General features: G+C 44.0%; 2 protein-coding genes across 3 annotated transcripts in view; both read left to right on the top strand.

Moving 5' to 3' along the window:
* The window catches only part of LOC130389010 (AP-3 complex subunit beta-2), a 67,534-nt gene that overhangs the window by 13,669 nt on the left and 38,986 nt on the right, over positions 1-14,879 (top strand). Inside the window, exons 2-4 of the mRNA XM_056598669.1 lie at positions 6,379-6,454; positions 7,263-7,337; positions 7,512-7,607. Coding sequence (XP_056454644.1) covers positions 6,379-6,454; positions 7,263-7,337; positions 7,512-7,607 — 247 coding nt within the window. The remainder of the gene's footprint in view (positions 1-6,378; positions 6,455-7,262; positions 7,338-7,511; positions 7,608-14,879) is intronic.
* Positions 12,356-13,947, top strand: LOC130389011 (transcription factor Adf-1-like). 2 transcript variants are annotated; one of them, XM_056598670.1, is made up of 3 exons: positions 12,356-12,751; positions 12,996-13,255; positions 13,428-13,947. In XM_056598670.1, the coding sequence occupies exons 1-3, from the start codon at positions 12,619-12,621 to the stop codon at positions 13,779-13,781; spliced, it is 747 nt and encodes a 248-aa protein (XP_056454645.1). In that variant the 5' UTR covers positions 12,356-12,618; the 3' UTR covers positions 13,782-13,947. The 2 variants fall into 2 exon arrangements, 1 of the variants encoding a protein (XP_056454645.1); XR_008896494.1 differs by lacking the exon at positions 12,996-13,255.

The raw sequence follows: 14,879 nt of genomic DNA, 5'->3' as shown, positions 1-14,879 counted from the left end.
CCCGCGAGAGTGGGAGGCGGGTCGCCGGCAGAAACATATTCTCTTTTCTGGTCCATTCTTCTTTTGTTCAACCGAAGGTCGCCTCTTGGGTCCCTTATCAGTCGATTGATCCATCATGAATGCAACAATTGCCTCGCAACTGGCTGTTTATATCTAGCCGGTGCCATGTTTGGGTGTGTGTCTGTGCCGTAAAGCATTTTCGAAACTACAATCTGACTACATTTTCGAGGATACTTCCGCTGCGTCACATCCGGAATGTCCCGGTCCGAGCAGATCAAGTTGCATATGCGCTTTTTCACTGTAGAGGCGACATGGGAAAATGACACACCCACCAATCGACCCAGAAATGGATGCAGAACCATCAGCATAACTCTCAACCTGCATACTTAAAGTAATTTTAGCTAAAAAAGTTGCATAGTGGGCCTTTAACATGATAATTCACATCAGAACATTCATCTAAAATTACTTAGGCTCAAGTTTTAAGTAAGTGTGTTGTGTTTGTGTTCTTGTTTCAACAGCATCACCATTTATACAAACCCATTTACTTATATATTATATTGTGACCTGGTTCTGATCAAGTCCAAAAATAATCTACAACACCCAGGCTTTTAATAGACATTGTCCGCGGTTCTTGATCATATTCTGCTTGATGATTCCTTTGAGAAAATCCTGATTTAAAATTAATAAGAATAAACGTTGGCCTACCTATTTGTTTTGTGAATTAATAATAATAGTGCGTGCGTGCGTGTGCGTGCGTGTGTGTGTGTGTGTGTGTGTGTGTGTGTGTGTGTGTGTGTGTGTGTGTGTGTGTGTGTGTGTGTGTGTGTGTGTGTGCGTGTTTACTGCCCTAGCCCCTTGTTTTGTGCTGCGGCAAGACAGGCAGGAATTCACTCTCTGCCATTTATTGCATTCTTTGTTGCCGTGGAAACTAGTTTGGATCTCTTGCGAAGTCATCCCAGGATCCTATTTAATGTCACCCCACCTCCTAGCCCATACACACACGCACGTACGCACACACAGACACACACACACACACACACACACACACACACACACACACACACACACACACACACACACACACACACACACACACACACATACACACACACACACACACACACACACATAAAGCTGAGAGCTGGGAATCATTTCATTAATGGAACCATCTTAGCCCCCCACTCCCTTCCTCTTCGCCTTGGTTTATAGTCCTGGGCCCCGTTTCCCGATAACGATGGATCCACGCTCGTACGATCATTCTCACGATGGATCTTGCGATCCATCGTCGATTTCTTTGGAGCGTTTCCCTAAACTCCTCTTAACGTGAACGCGCATTCGCTGCACTCACGACGTCGTAGGATTGTAACTGTCTACTGACACGGTGCTGAAATGGGCTCCGTAGGAGGGGGAGACGCAGGAATGTCGCAGGAAAATTGTGTTAAAAAGGGTTAAAATATATCCCCATCAAGGACAACAGCAGAGTAGCCTACGAAAAAAATAGACTGCAATTATATGAATGCTAAAGACATTAAAACACAATTGATTAGGCTTAAACCGACATATATCAGTCCTAATCCTGAATGCACTGTGCGTTTCACGGCATTTTCCCCCCTGAAATAATTCCTCTTCACACCTGTGAATAACCCGGGAGACGTCCATGATGAGGAATACAACGATGCCCACCGTCTGGCCCGGTGCATCGTTGAGCGCACGATCGGGAGGTGGAAGTTGCGCTTAGATGCCTTCACAAGTCAGGCGGAGGGCTCCAGTTTTCGCCGGCCAAGTCATGCGCCGTGATATGTGTGACCAGGGCCGTTGCTACAATTCCTAGACAAGATTTACTGATGGGCCCCCCTGCGCTGAATTGTTGACGGGGGGGGGGGGGGGGGGGGGGGGGTGTGGAAGGAGCACATTGTTGACCGGGGAAAGCAATTGTTGACGGGGGGGGGGGGGGGTGTACTATGGGAGTACTATGGGCTGGTGATATAATAATATTTTAGAATAAAAAAAAAAAAAATTTTTTTTTGTGGGCCCCCCCTGGGCTGTGGGCCCCCTGAATCGTCATCACCTTTCACCCCTTATCGACGGCCCTGTGTGTGACGGCTATGTTGCACAACATTGCAGCTAAGGCTGGGGTGGCATTGCTTGAACCGGAGGACGTTGAGGACGATGACGATGAGGAAGATCGGTGTGAGGACGGCCTCCCTCATAACTACGCGGCTGGTTTTCATGCGCGTCGAATAGTGATTGAGACTTTTTTTTAACCCCCTCCACCCTCCCTCATGTCACTAAACATTCCCGTCAACGTGACCAATCCCCACCATATCCCAGCCTTTTGCCTGCTCCTTTGCTTGTTTTTTATATATTTTTTATTTCTTTATGTTTTATTTTTTTGAATTTATTTTATTTCGTTATTTTTTATTTTTTTTAATTTATTTAATTTAATTTTTTTTTTACATTATTTTATGCTATGTTTTATGAGTAGCCTATGTCAGTCTGCACAAATCCCCCCACTTTCTCTCACACATTTTGAGTGCCCTGCCTGCGCAAACATTTTCTGGACTGTCCCGTTTTATTTTGGCCATTTTAACATCTTTATTAATAAATTAATTAATAATCTTTATTAATTACCAAACTAAGAACATAAAGGCGCAATGCGTTTTAATAAAACGCATCCAATAGACGGAATGTCCGATGGTGTCGCCACTGAGGCTATAGCTGACGATGCTCTTAGCGTCCTACGAGTACCTACGAGCACCCCTGGAGTACTCGTTAGCTACGAGCGTTTTCAAGACGTTCGTTCCCCACGATGCTTTCGGGAAACGCGGTGAAAACTCTACGATGCCCTTTCGACGCACTTCACGATCCACTTAGGCTAACGACGCTTTCGGGAAACGGGGCCCTGGAGGTTTAATGGAGTCAGACTCATACACACACACACACACACACACACACACACACACACACACACACACGCACACGCACACGGACATGCACACGCACACACACATACACACACAGTCTCAACCCACACACACACACACAGTCCCAACTCAACACACACACAAACACACACAAACACAGAAAGTTCTAACTCAACACGCACACAAACACACACAAACACAAACACATACAGCAGTCCTAACTCAACACACACACACACACACACACACACACACACACACACACACACACACACACACACACACAAATACACACAGACACACACACACACACAGTCCTAACTCAACACACACACACACACACGGTCGAGCAAACGGGAGAGTCTTGAATTGGATGTTGTTTTATTTACAGTTTTTTTCAATTGCTTAAGCAGAAACAACTCAGAGCCTTTGCAAAATGAAACACTCATGTCAAAACGATACACTAATTGATCGAAACCATATTGTCACCTGTTGGATTGAAAACATTACCATATAATGTTTTTACGTATGCTTAAATAGCAAACAACACACAATACTTTACAGTTACAACAAATACTGCATTTGTACCCAAATGTATTTGCAGTCTACTGTAAATCACAGCAAACAGGATGAAATATATCTTCAAGGAACATGTTGTCCGTATCGCCAACTCGATTTAAGGCTGTTAGAACCACCCCCTTAACCAAAATGTTGAGGTTCTCACCTCAGGCCGGGGATTCAGATTTTTCCTTTTTGTAGATGCAATAGGACCAAAAACTCATTTTTGCCTAGGGTAATATCCTTGCTAAATTTGCACACTACTGAATTCCAGACTTCACTGTCTGTTGCCTCTGTGTCTTATGTATATTGGTCATTGTTGATGTCTTAAAGTAATGTTTTTCTTCTGTGTTTTTACGTATCTGTTACAGTAGCCTGTTTGAAATGTACAAGTTTCCCTTTGGGTTAATAATAAACCTATTGTTACGGGATGAAAATAAGGAGATAACAGAAAATTGGCAATACTGTAAACAAAACATCTGTGACCCTTCTATAGCAAATTGCAGATTGCTAATTGCACAAAAACAAAAAGTTTAGAAATGTGATTGGCAGTGTGTTCTGTGTGAACAGCAAGAGAGGGAATTTAGGAAGAGTGTGCAAGATATAGAGAATTATGTGTAGTGTTGTGAAAAATGTGTGTTATGGGCATCTGAGTCTAATGCAGAAAATGTGGTGGGAGTTCAGCAGAATTGGATTGGCAGTTGGTACATGAGTTTCAGATTGTGCAAATAGTGTCTGATGTTCCGATTAATGTGTTTAAACAATTGTGAAAAACTGAAGTCAATCTATGATTCAGGACATGGTTGACTAGTGTTGGGCGAATTTCATTTGATAAATTTGGTCCTGTGTATGTGTGTGCACGCAAGTTGGTGTGTAGGTTTGTGTGTAGGTGTATAGGTGCGTGTGTTTAGTTGTGAAGTTGTGTGTCTAACTATGTGTGCCTGCTTGCGTATGTGTGCATCCCTGTACTGTGTGTTTGGTATTCATATGGCTGGGGTTAACCCACAGCCCACCTATTTCCAAAGTGATTGCGTCCATACAATATGTGTGTTGTCCGCACCTGTGTGCATGTGTGTGTGTGCAAGACTTTAAAACAGAAAATGTGCATGAGCTTGCCTTTTTGCATGAGAGAGAGAGAGAGAGAGAGAGAGAGAGAGAGAGAGAGAGAGAGAGAGAGAGAGAGAGAGAGAGAGAGAGAGAGAGAGAGAGAGAGAGAGAGAAATTTGGTCCACTTCTTCGTGCATGTTCTCCTGCTGCCTCTGTTGATTCCCCCTCTCACCCTCACTCTTCTTCCGGTTCTTTCCATTTTTGTTAAAGTAAAGGCAGGTGAACTTACCTGCTGCATTTGTATAGTGCTTGAACCTTATTGGTGTGTCTACAATTAAGTAAGCATGTGTTGCGCACCTGATGGCTGTGTTTAACCAATTTGCTCATTTGACAGTCAGTGCTTTGGAATTGCAAGGAAGTTTCATCGTGATATACTTCTGTGTCTAATGTATACAAGTGTGTTTAGTGTTTTGCAACACAAATCACTGAAAAAAGTGTGAGGTTGACATTGTGCTTATAGTGCTGTACATCTGAGCCAATGTTTTGCTTTTTCAGTGTAATCATCTGATAATTGTGTGATACTTTTGATTTTAGTGTGCAATCGAAGAAACTAGAGGATAGGTTTATTTATTCATTTAAACTTTATCACCCCAAAACACATTAAATATTTGCCTGTTCATGAAGCACGACTATCTCACCTGGAATTATTCTAATCTGAGACTGTGAAGTTTTGGCCACTCTGACCTGTGCATTTGTGGTAAAATGTGTAATGGTTACATTCATTGAATTTAAAATCAAGGTTCAAGAGATTTCCTATTTCCGGAGTACTGAGGCTTGTTCTTGTGCTTGCTTCCTTTCAAGCCAATAAAACCCCTGTTGTTTGAAGGTCTTAGAAAACAGCATCTACACAATCATTCTCTCTCTTTCTTTCAGTCTGTGACATCTCAACGGCATAGTCGAAGCAGATCGTTTTAATATCTTGATGGGATATAACATTTATTTTTATGGATTTTTATGAACATTACTTTAAATTCATCGTTTTTCTGGCTTTTGTTTTAATTAAACTCCAAACGATTTATTAACCCTTTTTTGCATAAATCTGTTGTAAGCACGGTAAAACTCACTTTCAGAAAGTATTTAATTATCAAAACCCCACCATACCTTGACTGACGTGGTTGTCTCAGTTAGGGTTTGGTTCAGTCCTGCGGTTTGGGTCTGTCACTAGTGTTCAGATGGTGAGGGAGGGGTGGAGATAGACCTTGTCAGCTTAGAGCGTGTGGGGAGTGGAGGCGGGTGTCAGCTTGGATCTCCTTCACTCATATCCTCTGCTGTTCTGTCTGGGACTGTAACACGCTGTCTTTCTTCTCACACCAAAGCCTCTGTTTACATATGCTAATAGGGGAAACAGTGCAAGGGATTTATTATAACATTAAGTGGCAGGCATAATTTAGTGATGCATCTTGCTGCTTTTACCTAACTGCCTTTTCATCATAAAAGTCAAGACTTTGATTTGCTTTGCTTTTATAGCTGAGAGCTGAGAGTTTATTTGTAATCAACTTACCGTAATTAAGAAACATTGTTTTAACTGTCTTGTACTTCTTTGAATTACAATGAATCCCATTTTTTGGGAGTCATGATCAGAACAGAGATTCATGCCACGATAACAAGCTGCAGTGGGGTGGGGAGATGTAATGATGATGATGATGATGATGATGATCATGATCATGATCATGATCATGATGATGACGACGATGGCCCAGTGTTGCTGATATTATGACTGTGGTGTGGTTGATGATGTCACGATGTTGCTGATGTCAATATGTTGCTGATGACCCCCCTCCCTCCCCAGACACGATGACCTGAAGGAGATGCTGGACAGCAACAAAGACTCCCTGAAGCTGGAGGCCATGAAGCGCATCGTGGCGGTAAGTGAGAACAGCTAAAGGTCAGCATGCAGGAGGAGGAAACGTTAGAGTTTGGGTCGGTCACTTGGTGCTTCAGAGGATTTAGTTGTCTTTTATAAAACGTAGGATGTGACACGAGTAGAACGCCAGGCTGGAGGATGTTTCTAAGTTGATACAACAAATATTTAAATATATACATTTAAATATTGAATATTACAATTGTGCAACCATTTACTATCAATGATTATAACAAATGATGAAACCTGCTGCCTGTCCGGTCCACCATATGTGTTCCTGGGAGCCAGGAAACTGGGAACAGAAGGAACTGGTATAGTTCCCAACTGGGACCTCATCAGTTTGATTTGATTATGAACTATGTGGTTGGTTCATAATGGATGAATGTGAGATAAATGTACAATGAGCTAAAACCTGCATTCATCCAGAGATCTGTCCGTCCAAGGAGATCTGTCTGTCTAAGGAGAGATCTGGTCCATGCTGAGGTAGCTCATGTATCAGGGTTGCATACATTTTTTCATGAGAAGAGAGGTCGTAAAACTATTATCATCTGGGAGATCCAGATCCAACCAACTGTGTAATTGTTTAAAGACACTGTGTTGACGTACAGCTGGGCGTTGGAACCAAATGTAATTATGGGTTGTCTGTGTGTGTGTGTGTGTGTGTGTGTGTATGTGTGTGTGTGTGTGTGTGTGTGTGTGTGTGTGTGTGTGTGTGTGTGTGTGTGTGTGTGTGTGTGTGTATGTGTGTGTGTGTGTGTGTGTGTGTGTGTGTGTGTATGTGTGTGTGTGTGGTCTGCGTTTGCTCTCTCCAGATGATAGCTCGCGGTAAGAATACTTCGGATCTCTTTCCAGCTGTGGTGAAGAATGTGGCCTGCAAGAACATTGAGGTTAGAATTCAGCTACCTGCAGAAATATATCTTCAGCTTACTGGCCATAAGAACCATTGGAATAATTTAATAACTATCTGTCTGTTTGTATGTCTTCCTCTCTACCTGTCTCTCTTTCTTTGTGCCTGACTCTCTGCCTGTCTGTCTGTCTATCTGCCTGTCACTCCGCCCCAGGTGAAGAAGCTGGTGTATGTGTACCTGGTGCGCTATGCAGAGGAGCAGCAGGACCTGGCTCTGCTCTCCATCTCCACATTCCAGAGGGGTCTGAAGGTACGGCTAATCCCAGAGCTCGGTACTGAACAGGCCAGTTGGTGATGAGGCCCAAGATTACCAGCTCTACTGCTGCTGCTGGAGCGTGAGGGAGGGATGTTTCCATTGCGTCATACGGTGTAAAAGGAAATCATAGAGAGGTTGCAAACAGAACTGCAGCTTTCTCTTTCTTTGCACCTTACCTTTGCTGTCCATATACAGAAGATACATGAACTGGATCCATCTCTCTCTCGCTCTCTCACTCTCTCTCTCTCTCTCTCTCTCTCTCTCTCTCTCTCTCTCTCTCTCTCTCTCTCTCTCTCTCTCTTTCTCTCTCTCTCCCCCTCTATGTCCCTCTTTCTCTCTCTGTCTCTCTCTCTGTATCTGTCTCTCTCTCTCACTCTCTATCTCCTTCTGTCTCCTCTCTCTCTCTCTCTCTCTCTCTCTCTCTCTCTGTCTCTCTCTTTCTCTCTCTCTCTCTTTCTCTTTCTCCCTTTCTCTCTCTGTCTCTCTCACCCCAACACCAACCGCAACACACACACACACACACACACAGCGCTTAACACCTAGTCACCTACCACAATACACAAACTCAAACACATACCACAACCCAACACATTCTCACTCCGAGCGCGTCGATTTCTGACGAACGGTCAGTGACTTTTGCTTCAGTTTCTGACGCAAAAGGGTACCCTTGCGCTGCTTTTTTAGACGCATGGGGTTTTCAACTAGTTACAATGTAACCCTTTGACGGGGGACCCGATGGCTGCACATAGAGACGCTATGAGCATTCATATCCCATTGGCTAACGGAGGACCTTGCGCTTCTTTTTTCGACGCAGGGGGTTTTCCACTCATTGCAATGTAATCCCTCCACGGCAATATATGAAGCTATGAGCATTCATTCCATTGGCTAACGGAAGAGCCGATGGCTGCACATAGAGACGCTATGAGCATTCATCCCATTGGCTAACGGAGGACCTTGTGCTTCTTTTTTCGACGCAGGGGTTTTTCCACTCATTACAATGTAATCCCTCCACGGCAATATATGAAGCTATAAGCATTCATCCCATTGGCTAACGGAAGAGCCGATGGCTGCACAATAACGGCGATTTTACAGTGACATCTGTGACATTCCTCAACACAACTACACCAACGTGTCCTTGTTAATTACACAACATGTATGGGTTAAGGCTCTGGGCATCAGTTGTCCTGTTTGGTGCTTTGATTGAGAGAAACAATCGTTTTTTTGATCAGTGTTGGGTAGCTGAGGTCGTTGCTATAGAGACCACGTCCGTCCGTTTTGTTTCACAACTGACAGAGCTGCCAAGTCTCACCATTTGGCCCTGAGACACACTCATATCAACCAGTTCACACACTATCACAGAGGAGGAAGAGAAGGAGGAGAAGAAGAAGAAGAAGAAGAAGAAGAAGAAGAAGAAGAAGAAGAAGAAGAAGAAGAAGAAGAAGAAGAAGAAGAAGAAGAAGAAGAAGGATAATAATAAGAAGAAGGATAATAATAAGAAGAAGGATAATAAGAAGAAGAAGAAGAAGAAGAAGGATAATAATAAGAAGGATAATAATAAGAAGGATAATAATAATAAGAATAGAAGAGGCGGAGGAGGAAGGGCTGATGCACATTCTCATTCCGAGCGCGTCGATTTCTGACGAACGGTCAGTGACTTTTGCTTCAGTTTCTGACGCAAAAGGGTACCCTTGCGCTGCTTTTTTAGACGCATGGGGTTTTCAACTAGTTACAATAACCCTTTGACGGGGGACCCGATGGCTGCTGAAAACCCCATGCGTCGAAAAAAGCAGCGCAAGGGTACCCTTTTGCGTCAGAAACTGAAGCAAAAGTCACTGACCGTTCGTCAGAAATCGACGCGCTCGGAGTGGCTTCAGTTTCTGACACTGAGGTCGTTGCTATAGAGGCCCCGTCCGTGCGCTTTTTTTGACAACTGACAGAGCAACCCTTTCTCATCAAAATTACGTTCCCAGAGAACTATTCGGCATTCTCAATTACGTTTGTCTAAAAAACGTATTTTATATTCATATAGACACGTTTTATTGAACATATTGTAATGACCTCGCCGGTGACATAACGATGTCGAGTCATTAGTAATTGAAGGAACTTTTAATGAACCAAAAGCAGGTCACTGAAACCCGTAACCAACGGCAGAAATCCCACCCAAAACAAACCCCGGTTACCCCGGCAACCCCCAACACGGTCTCACTCGTGTGCAGGCCCCCACCCTCGTGTTCTTCCAAGGCCCTCCCCCAGCTGACCTAATGATTCGCCCCCACACTGATTGACAAGAAGAACATTACAATACATGCACAAAGAACAACTGGCATAACGGACAACGAAATACAATGCAACACATAACACGCAAACTATTTAACTGTCCCAGGGTCGCTACAATATCGTAAATACGAATTCGTTCTCAGCCTATTTTTGCCATTTATTTACCGTGTTACTATGGCAGAATAAAGAAGTGTTTTTACAGTATAGAGTGGTGGAGAGGGATGACGTATGTTGGCAAACCCGGAAGTGAGCGTCGCCCTCGGTTCCCTTGACAAAAAGCCAACGGGTTTTCCATTGGATTTTGGATTATTGCAGAAAAATCCTCAACTCCTCAAAAACGGAAAATAAATAAATAAATAAAAATAACCGTGCTCCAAATAACGAAGTGTAAACCAATGCATTCTGAATGGGAGTGTTTCTCCGATTTTTCCATGCTACACAACGAAATGTAAACCCATGCAAATAAAGAATTCATGGTCATAATAATTTAAATATCATTAATCTACTACTGAGTGTGTAGGGAGGTAGGCTATTCTATTTTTTTCAACGGGGCTGAATCCAGTCACTTGACCGTCATGGTTGCTATGGTGGTTGCTATCGACCGCCCCCTCTAACGCCCCGTGCCCACTACCTCCGTCAGTTGTCCGTTGCCCATTGACTTTGAATGGGGACGGTCGCGCAATGCATTGTGGATCCGTCCGTTGACTTGGAGCGTTCGCCACCGTCAAAAAGTTGAAAAATGTTTAACTTTTTCGGCAGCGACGGTTCCGTCATCCAATCAGATCGCGTATGCAAATTTAAGCACTGTGACGCGACTCGGGCTCTGACGATACTGGAAAGCGGGAAAGCGGGTCTTCTTGCCTCGCAACAAGCAGGAAGAAGCGGGAAGAACCCGGCGAAGCGATTTGATTGGCTGACGGTTGCCTCTGCAAAGACTACTCCCCCATCCGTCAGCCACGCCTTCCCACGTCCGTTGACTGACGGTGCAGTGGGCACGAGGCGTAATACTCGTGGCTCACGCGGCAAAGGAGCTGCCGTCAATTGGGTTGTTTTTGTCGTAAACTAGGGTCCGATGGTTGAAAAATAGACAGATATTCCAAGGTATCCTTAAAAGGCAGCTTGGATGTGTTTATTTTCTGCAGTTTAGACTTTTTCTATAACTAATTTTTGAAAGCAAAACACCAAGCTCATTGATTTAACGAGGGAGGGTTATTTGAAACAATTTATTAAATAAATATTTGTGAGAGGTCATTCCTTCTCCTGATTTTACTTCCTATTTATGTCTAGGGTAAACCCCTACTGTCCACAAGCATCCCCCCCCTCCCCATATGGATTTGGAGAATTGTTGCCACGTCCCAGTGGTGGAGGTATCATATATATATGAAAGAGGGCATTCAATTATAGCCTACTACAATGATCAATTAGGAGGCCGAAGCCTTAAAGGAAGTGATGCAATAGGTGACTGAGTCGACAACATTTAAGTAAGCTGTATATGTATAGGGTCTCTTATATATCAAAGAGGGTCTCAAAGGACGCATACGCTTCAACCTGTGGCTCCAGCACTACAGGAAATGACTCAGCAAGTGCTCCATCTCGTTGCAACTCACCCAGCGGATCGCTTGCAAGATTTTGGCCTGAAGTTCTTCCCAGACCTACACCCTAGCCATCCAACATGCATATCTGAGAATCAGGCCTCTCTTTAATAATGACAAAAAGTTATGAGAGAAACACACATTAACTTTTTGTTATCTCATAAGCGGCGTGGGTGCCGGCTCCTTTTGACCTTTTGACCCCCGACTTCAAAAACGTGGCCACAGGCCAGCTGTGTCTACACACCTTTAGCCACAAATGTACACCTCCATCCCACAAAAAATGGGGACTAGAAACTAACCTCTGTCTTATGTACATTTACTGTACTGTTGGAGGTCACGCCCCTTTGCCGACCTTTTCGAGCCAGCGAGGGATGCTAAAATGTTTACACACATTTCCCGGGGCCCCGTGAACGACATATCCGAGATTTGGAGTTCTAGCCCTTAGAGAAAAAAAGTTTTCCCAAATGGAGTGTCATTTGGACAAAGCCCCTCAGAAGTGTAGCCTGCAAGACCTAATACAGAATGTGGTGGAAAAACAGTTTTTGAGATAGGAAGGTCCTACCGCCCTGAAATTTTAATACCTTATTCTAGGGCCTAACTGGGACCTCCGCACCGAAACTTGGCCCGGTCGGACCCCGAGGGCAGGAAGGGGGGGGCCTGCCCTCGGGGTCTGACCGGGCCAAGTTTCGGGCAGGAAGGGCCCCCCCTTCCTGCCCTCGGGGTCCGACCGGGCCAAGTTTCGGTGCGGAGGTCCCAGTTAGGCCCTAGAATAAGGTATTAAAATTTCAGGGCGGTAGGACCTTCCTATCTCAAAAACTGTTTTGAAACTGTTTTGGTGGACATGTGTGCCCTTGGGGCCTGTGTCCACCAAAAGCGTTTTTAAAAGACGGAGCGCCGGTCTGCAATGCATTCTCTATGGCAGGACGCGCAAGCAGCGCGCCTTTTAAAAAGCCGGCCGGAGCGTTTAAACGCTCCACGCGCCTCGCGCTTTTAGACGCGCGCCCCCGTTGAAAAAAGTTGAACTTTTGAAGAAAAGCGCTTCACGTCATCGGCGCTTTTTTTGAACGACCAATCAAAATCGAGGATGAGGCAAGGCTAAAAGTATAAACCGAACTCAAACTGAAACAAACTGAAACATGTCGGACGAAAGCTTGATAACAGCTGTGAGCGAGTGTCCGGTCCTGTACGACCTCACGTTGAAGGCCTACCACGACCTAACAAAACGCAACCAGGCCTGGCGAGACATTTCATCTATGCTGGGCGTTACAGGTGAGAATTATTTATTAATTATTTATATTATTATCATGTTTAATAATGATATTATCGCATTTAACTATTAGCCGTTAGGTACAAACTGCCACCCGTACTTGGCAGTTAGTATTAACGTTTACTTGGCAGTTAGTATTAACGTTAACTTGGCAGTTCGTATTAACGTTACTGATAGGTAGGCTTGATATTAACCTTGTAGGTTGTGTGAATTGCTAATTGTAGAGACATAATCTTGTATCAACAGCTGAAGTGTCCCGCAAGAAATGGAAGTACTTGCGGGATAAATATTTGAGGGAGAGGAAGGCAGAGAGGGACAGGAAGAAAAGTGGGGCCGGTGCCACCTCTTTCAAGAGGTGGAAGTATATGGCGATCATGGGCTTCCTGGAGCTCCATGTGAAGGAGAGGGTATCTTCTAGTAATATGGAGCAGGGAGATTATAGCCGGCAGGAAATAGCACCGGAGATCTTGGCCCTGCTAGCGCCCAGTATGTCTCCCCAACGAGAGGTAGGCCTATAACAAAAGCTATAGTAGCCTAAAACATATGCTAAAAACATACCCTAACATACTAGTGTTCTTAAGGTTTTTGTTGGGTGAAGCCAGATGCAGAGATATTTATAAGTATTCACCATTTTAATTTGCACATTTTAAACAAACAAATGTATGCTTTCTTTCACAGGTGGTGGCTCAAAGTGAAGAGGAGATATCTCCTCCCTCTCCCAGCCTATCAGAGTCCGCTGTGGACACCTCTCCTCCATCTCCTCCCACTACCTCTACGGTGACTCTGGTCACACCGCTGCGTCCTGTACCTCCACCACCACGCAGGAGACAGCTGGAGCAGCCGCTGTCTGCGTTCCAGAAATCAATCCTGTCCTCCATCCAGAAAGAAAAGGAGAATACAATGGCTGTGGACGAGGATGAGCATTTTATGCTCAGCCTCGTCCCATCATTGAGGAGGCTGTCGAACCAAAAAAGGGCCCAGGCGCGCATGAGGATGCAGCAGGTCCTTTATGATGTGGAGTTTGGAGAGTAATTAATTTGTAATCATTTTCTATTTAGATTTAGTTTTAAGATTTAACATTTTTTTAAATGTGTAAATAAAATTTGTAATCAGTTTCTAGTTAGATTTAGTACAAGCTATAAGAAATGTTTCAAATGTGTACATAATATCTTGGAATCATTTTCTATTTAGATTTAGTACAAGCTATAAGAAATGTTTCAAATGTGTACATAATATCTTGGAATAATTTTCTATTTAGATTTAGTACAAGCTATAAGAAATGTTTCAAATGTGTACATAATATCTTGGAATAATTTTCCAATGAATCAGTTAATTAAACATTTAAATGCTAAGACAATGTTGTTTTGTTTTCATTACATTGGGTAGTAGTAGGATAATGAATGCTCTGATGATGATGAAGGTGTTAAGGTGTGTTTTTGTCTTCAGAAGTAATCCAGCATGCTCTCCCTATAATTGGTGTTCTTCTTGGCGATGGTCGGCCCAATAAATGTTAACACTCCTTCAAACTGCTGCCGGTTGAGTCTGAAATAGACCTTGAAGCGATCCTCGTCCAGGCGGAGCTCTTGACACAGCCAGTGGTATTCCCCGTACTGCCCCCTACCACGATTAATACTGTGGACCCACACTCTCCTCCGGGCAACCACGACAGGCGCAGGGGGATCGTCCGCAACCTCCGCTGCCACGGCAAGAAGCGCTATTAATCTTCGATTCATTTCGCAAATTGTAGGAGTAACCAGAGAGGACGTTCAGGTGTCAGATGCCATATGATGGAGCCAACAGATAGAAGCTGTGAATCTATGGATACAAGCGATGACGCGTATTTAATGACGTAAACGAAAAACGCTTCGTGCGTCTTTTTTTGAGCGGCGCGCACAAACGCGTTGAAAGCAGTTCACGGAGCGCTCCGTCTTTTAAAAAGGCTTTTGGTGGACACGGGCCCCAAGGGTACCCTTTTGCGTCAGAAACTGAAGCAAAAGTCACTGACCGTTCGTCAGAAATCGACGCGCTCGGAATGAGAATGTGCATCAGCCCTTCCTCCTCCGCCTCTTCTATTCTTATTATTATTATCCTTCTTATTATTATCCTTCTTATTATTCTTCTTCTTCTTCT

Source organism: Gadus chalcogrammus, chromosome 9 (genome assembly GCF_026213295.1).
Source record: "Gadus chalcogrammus isolate NIFS_2021 chromosome 9, NIFS_Gcha_1.0, whole genome shotgun sequence".
NCBI lineage: Eukaryota > Metazoa > Chordata > Actinopteri > Gadiformes > Gadidae > Gadus > Gadus chalcogrammus.
The sequence above is the reverse complement of the archived record's forward strand: the minus strand, read 5'-3'. Positions and strand labels throughout refer to the sequence as shown.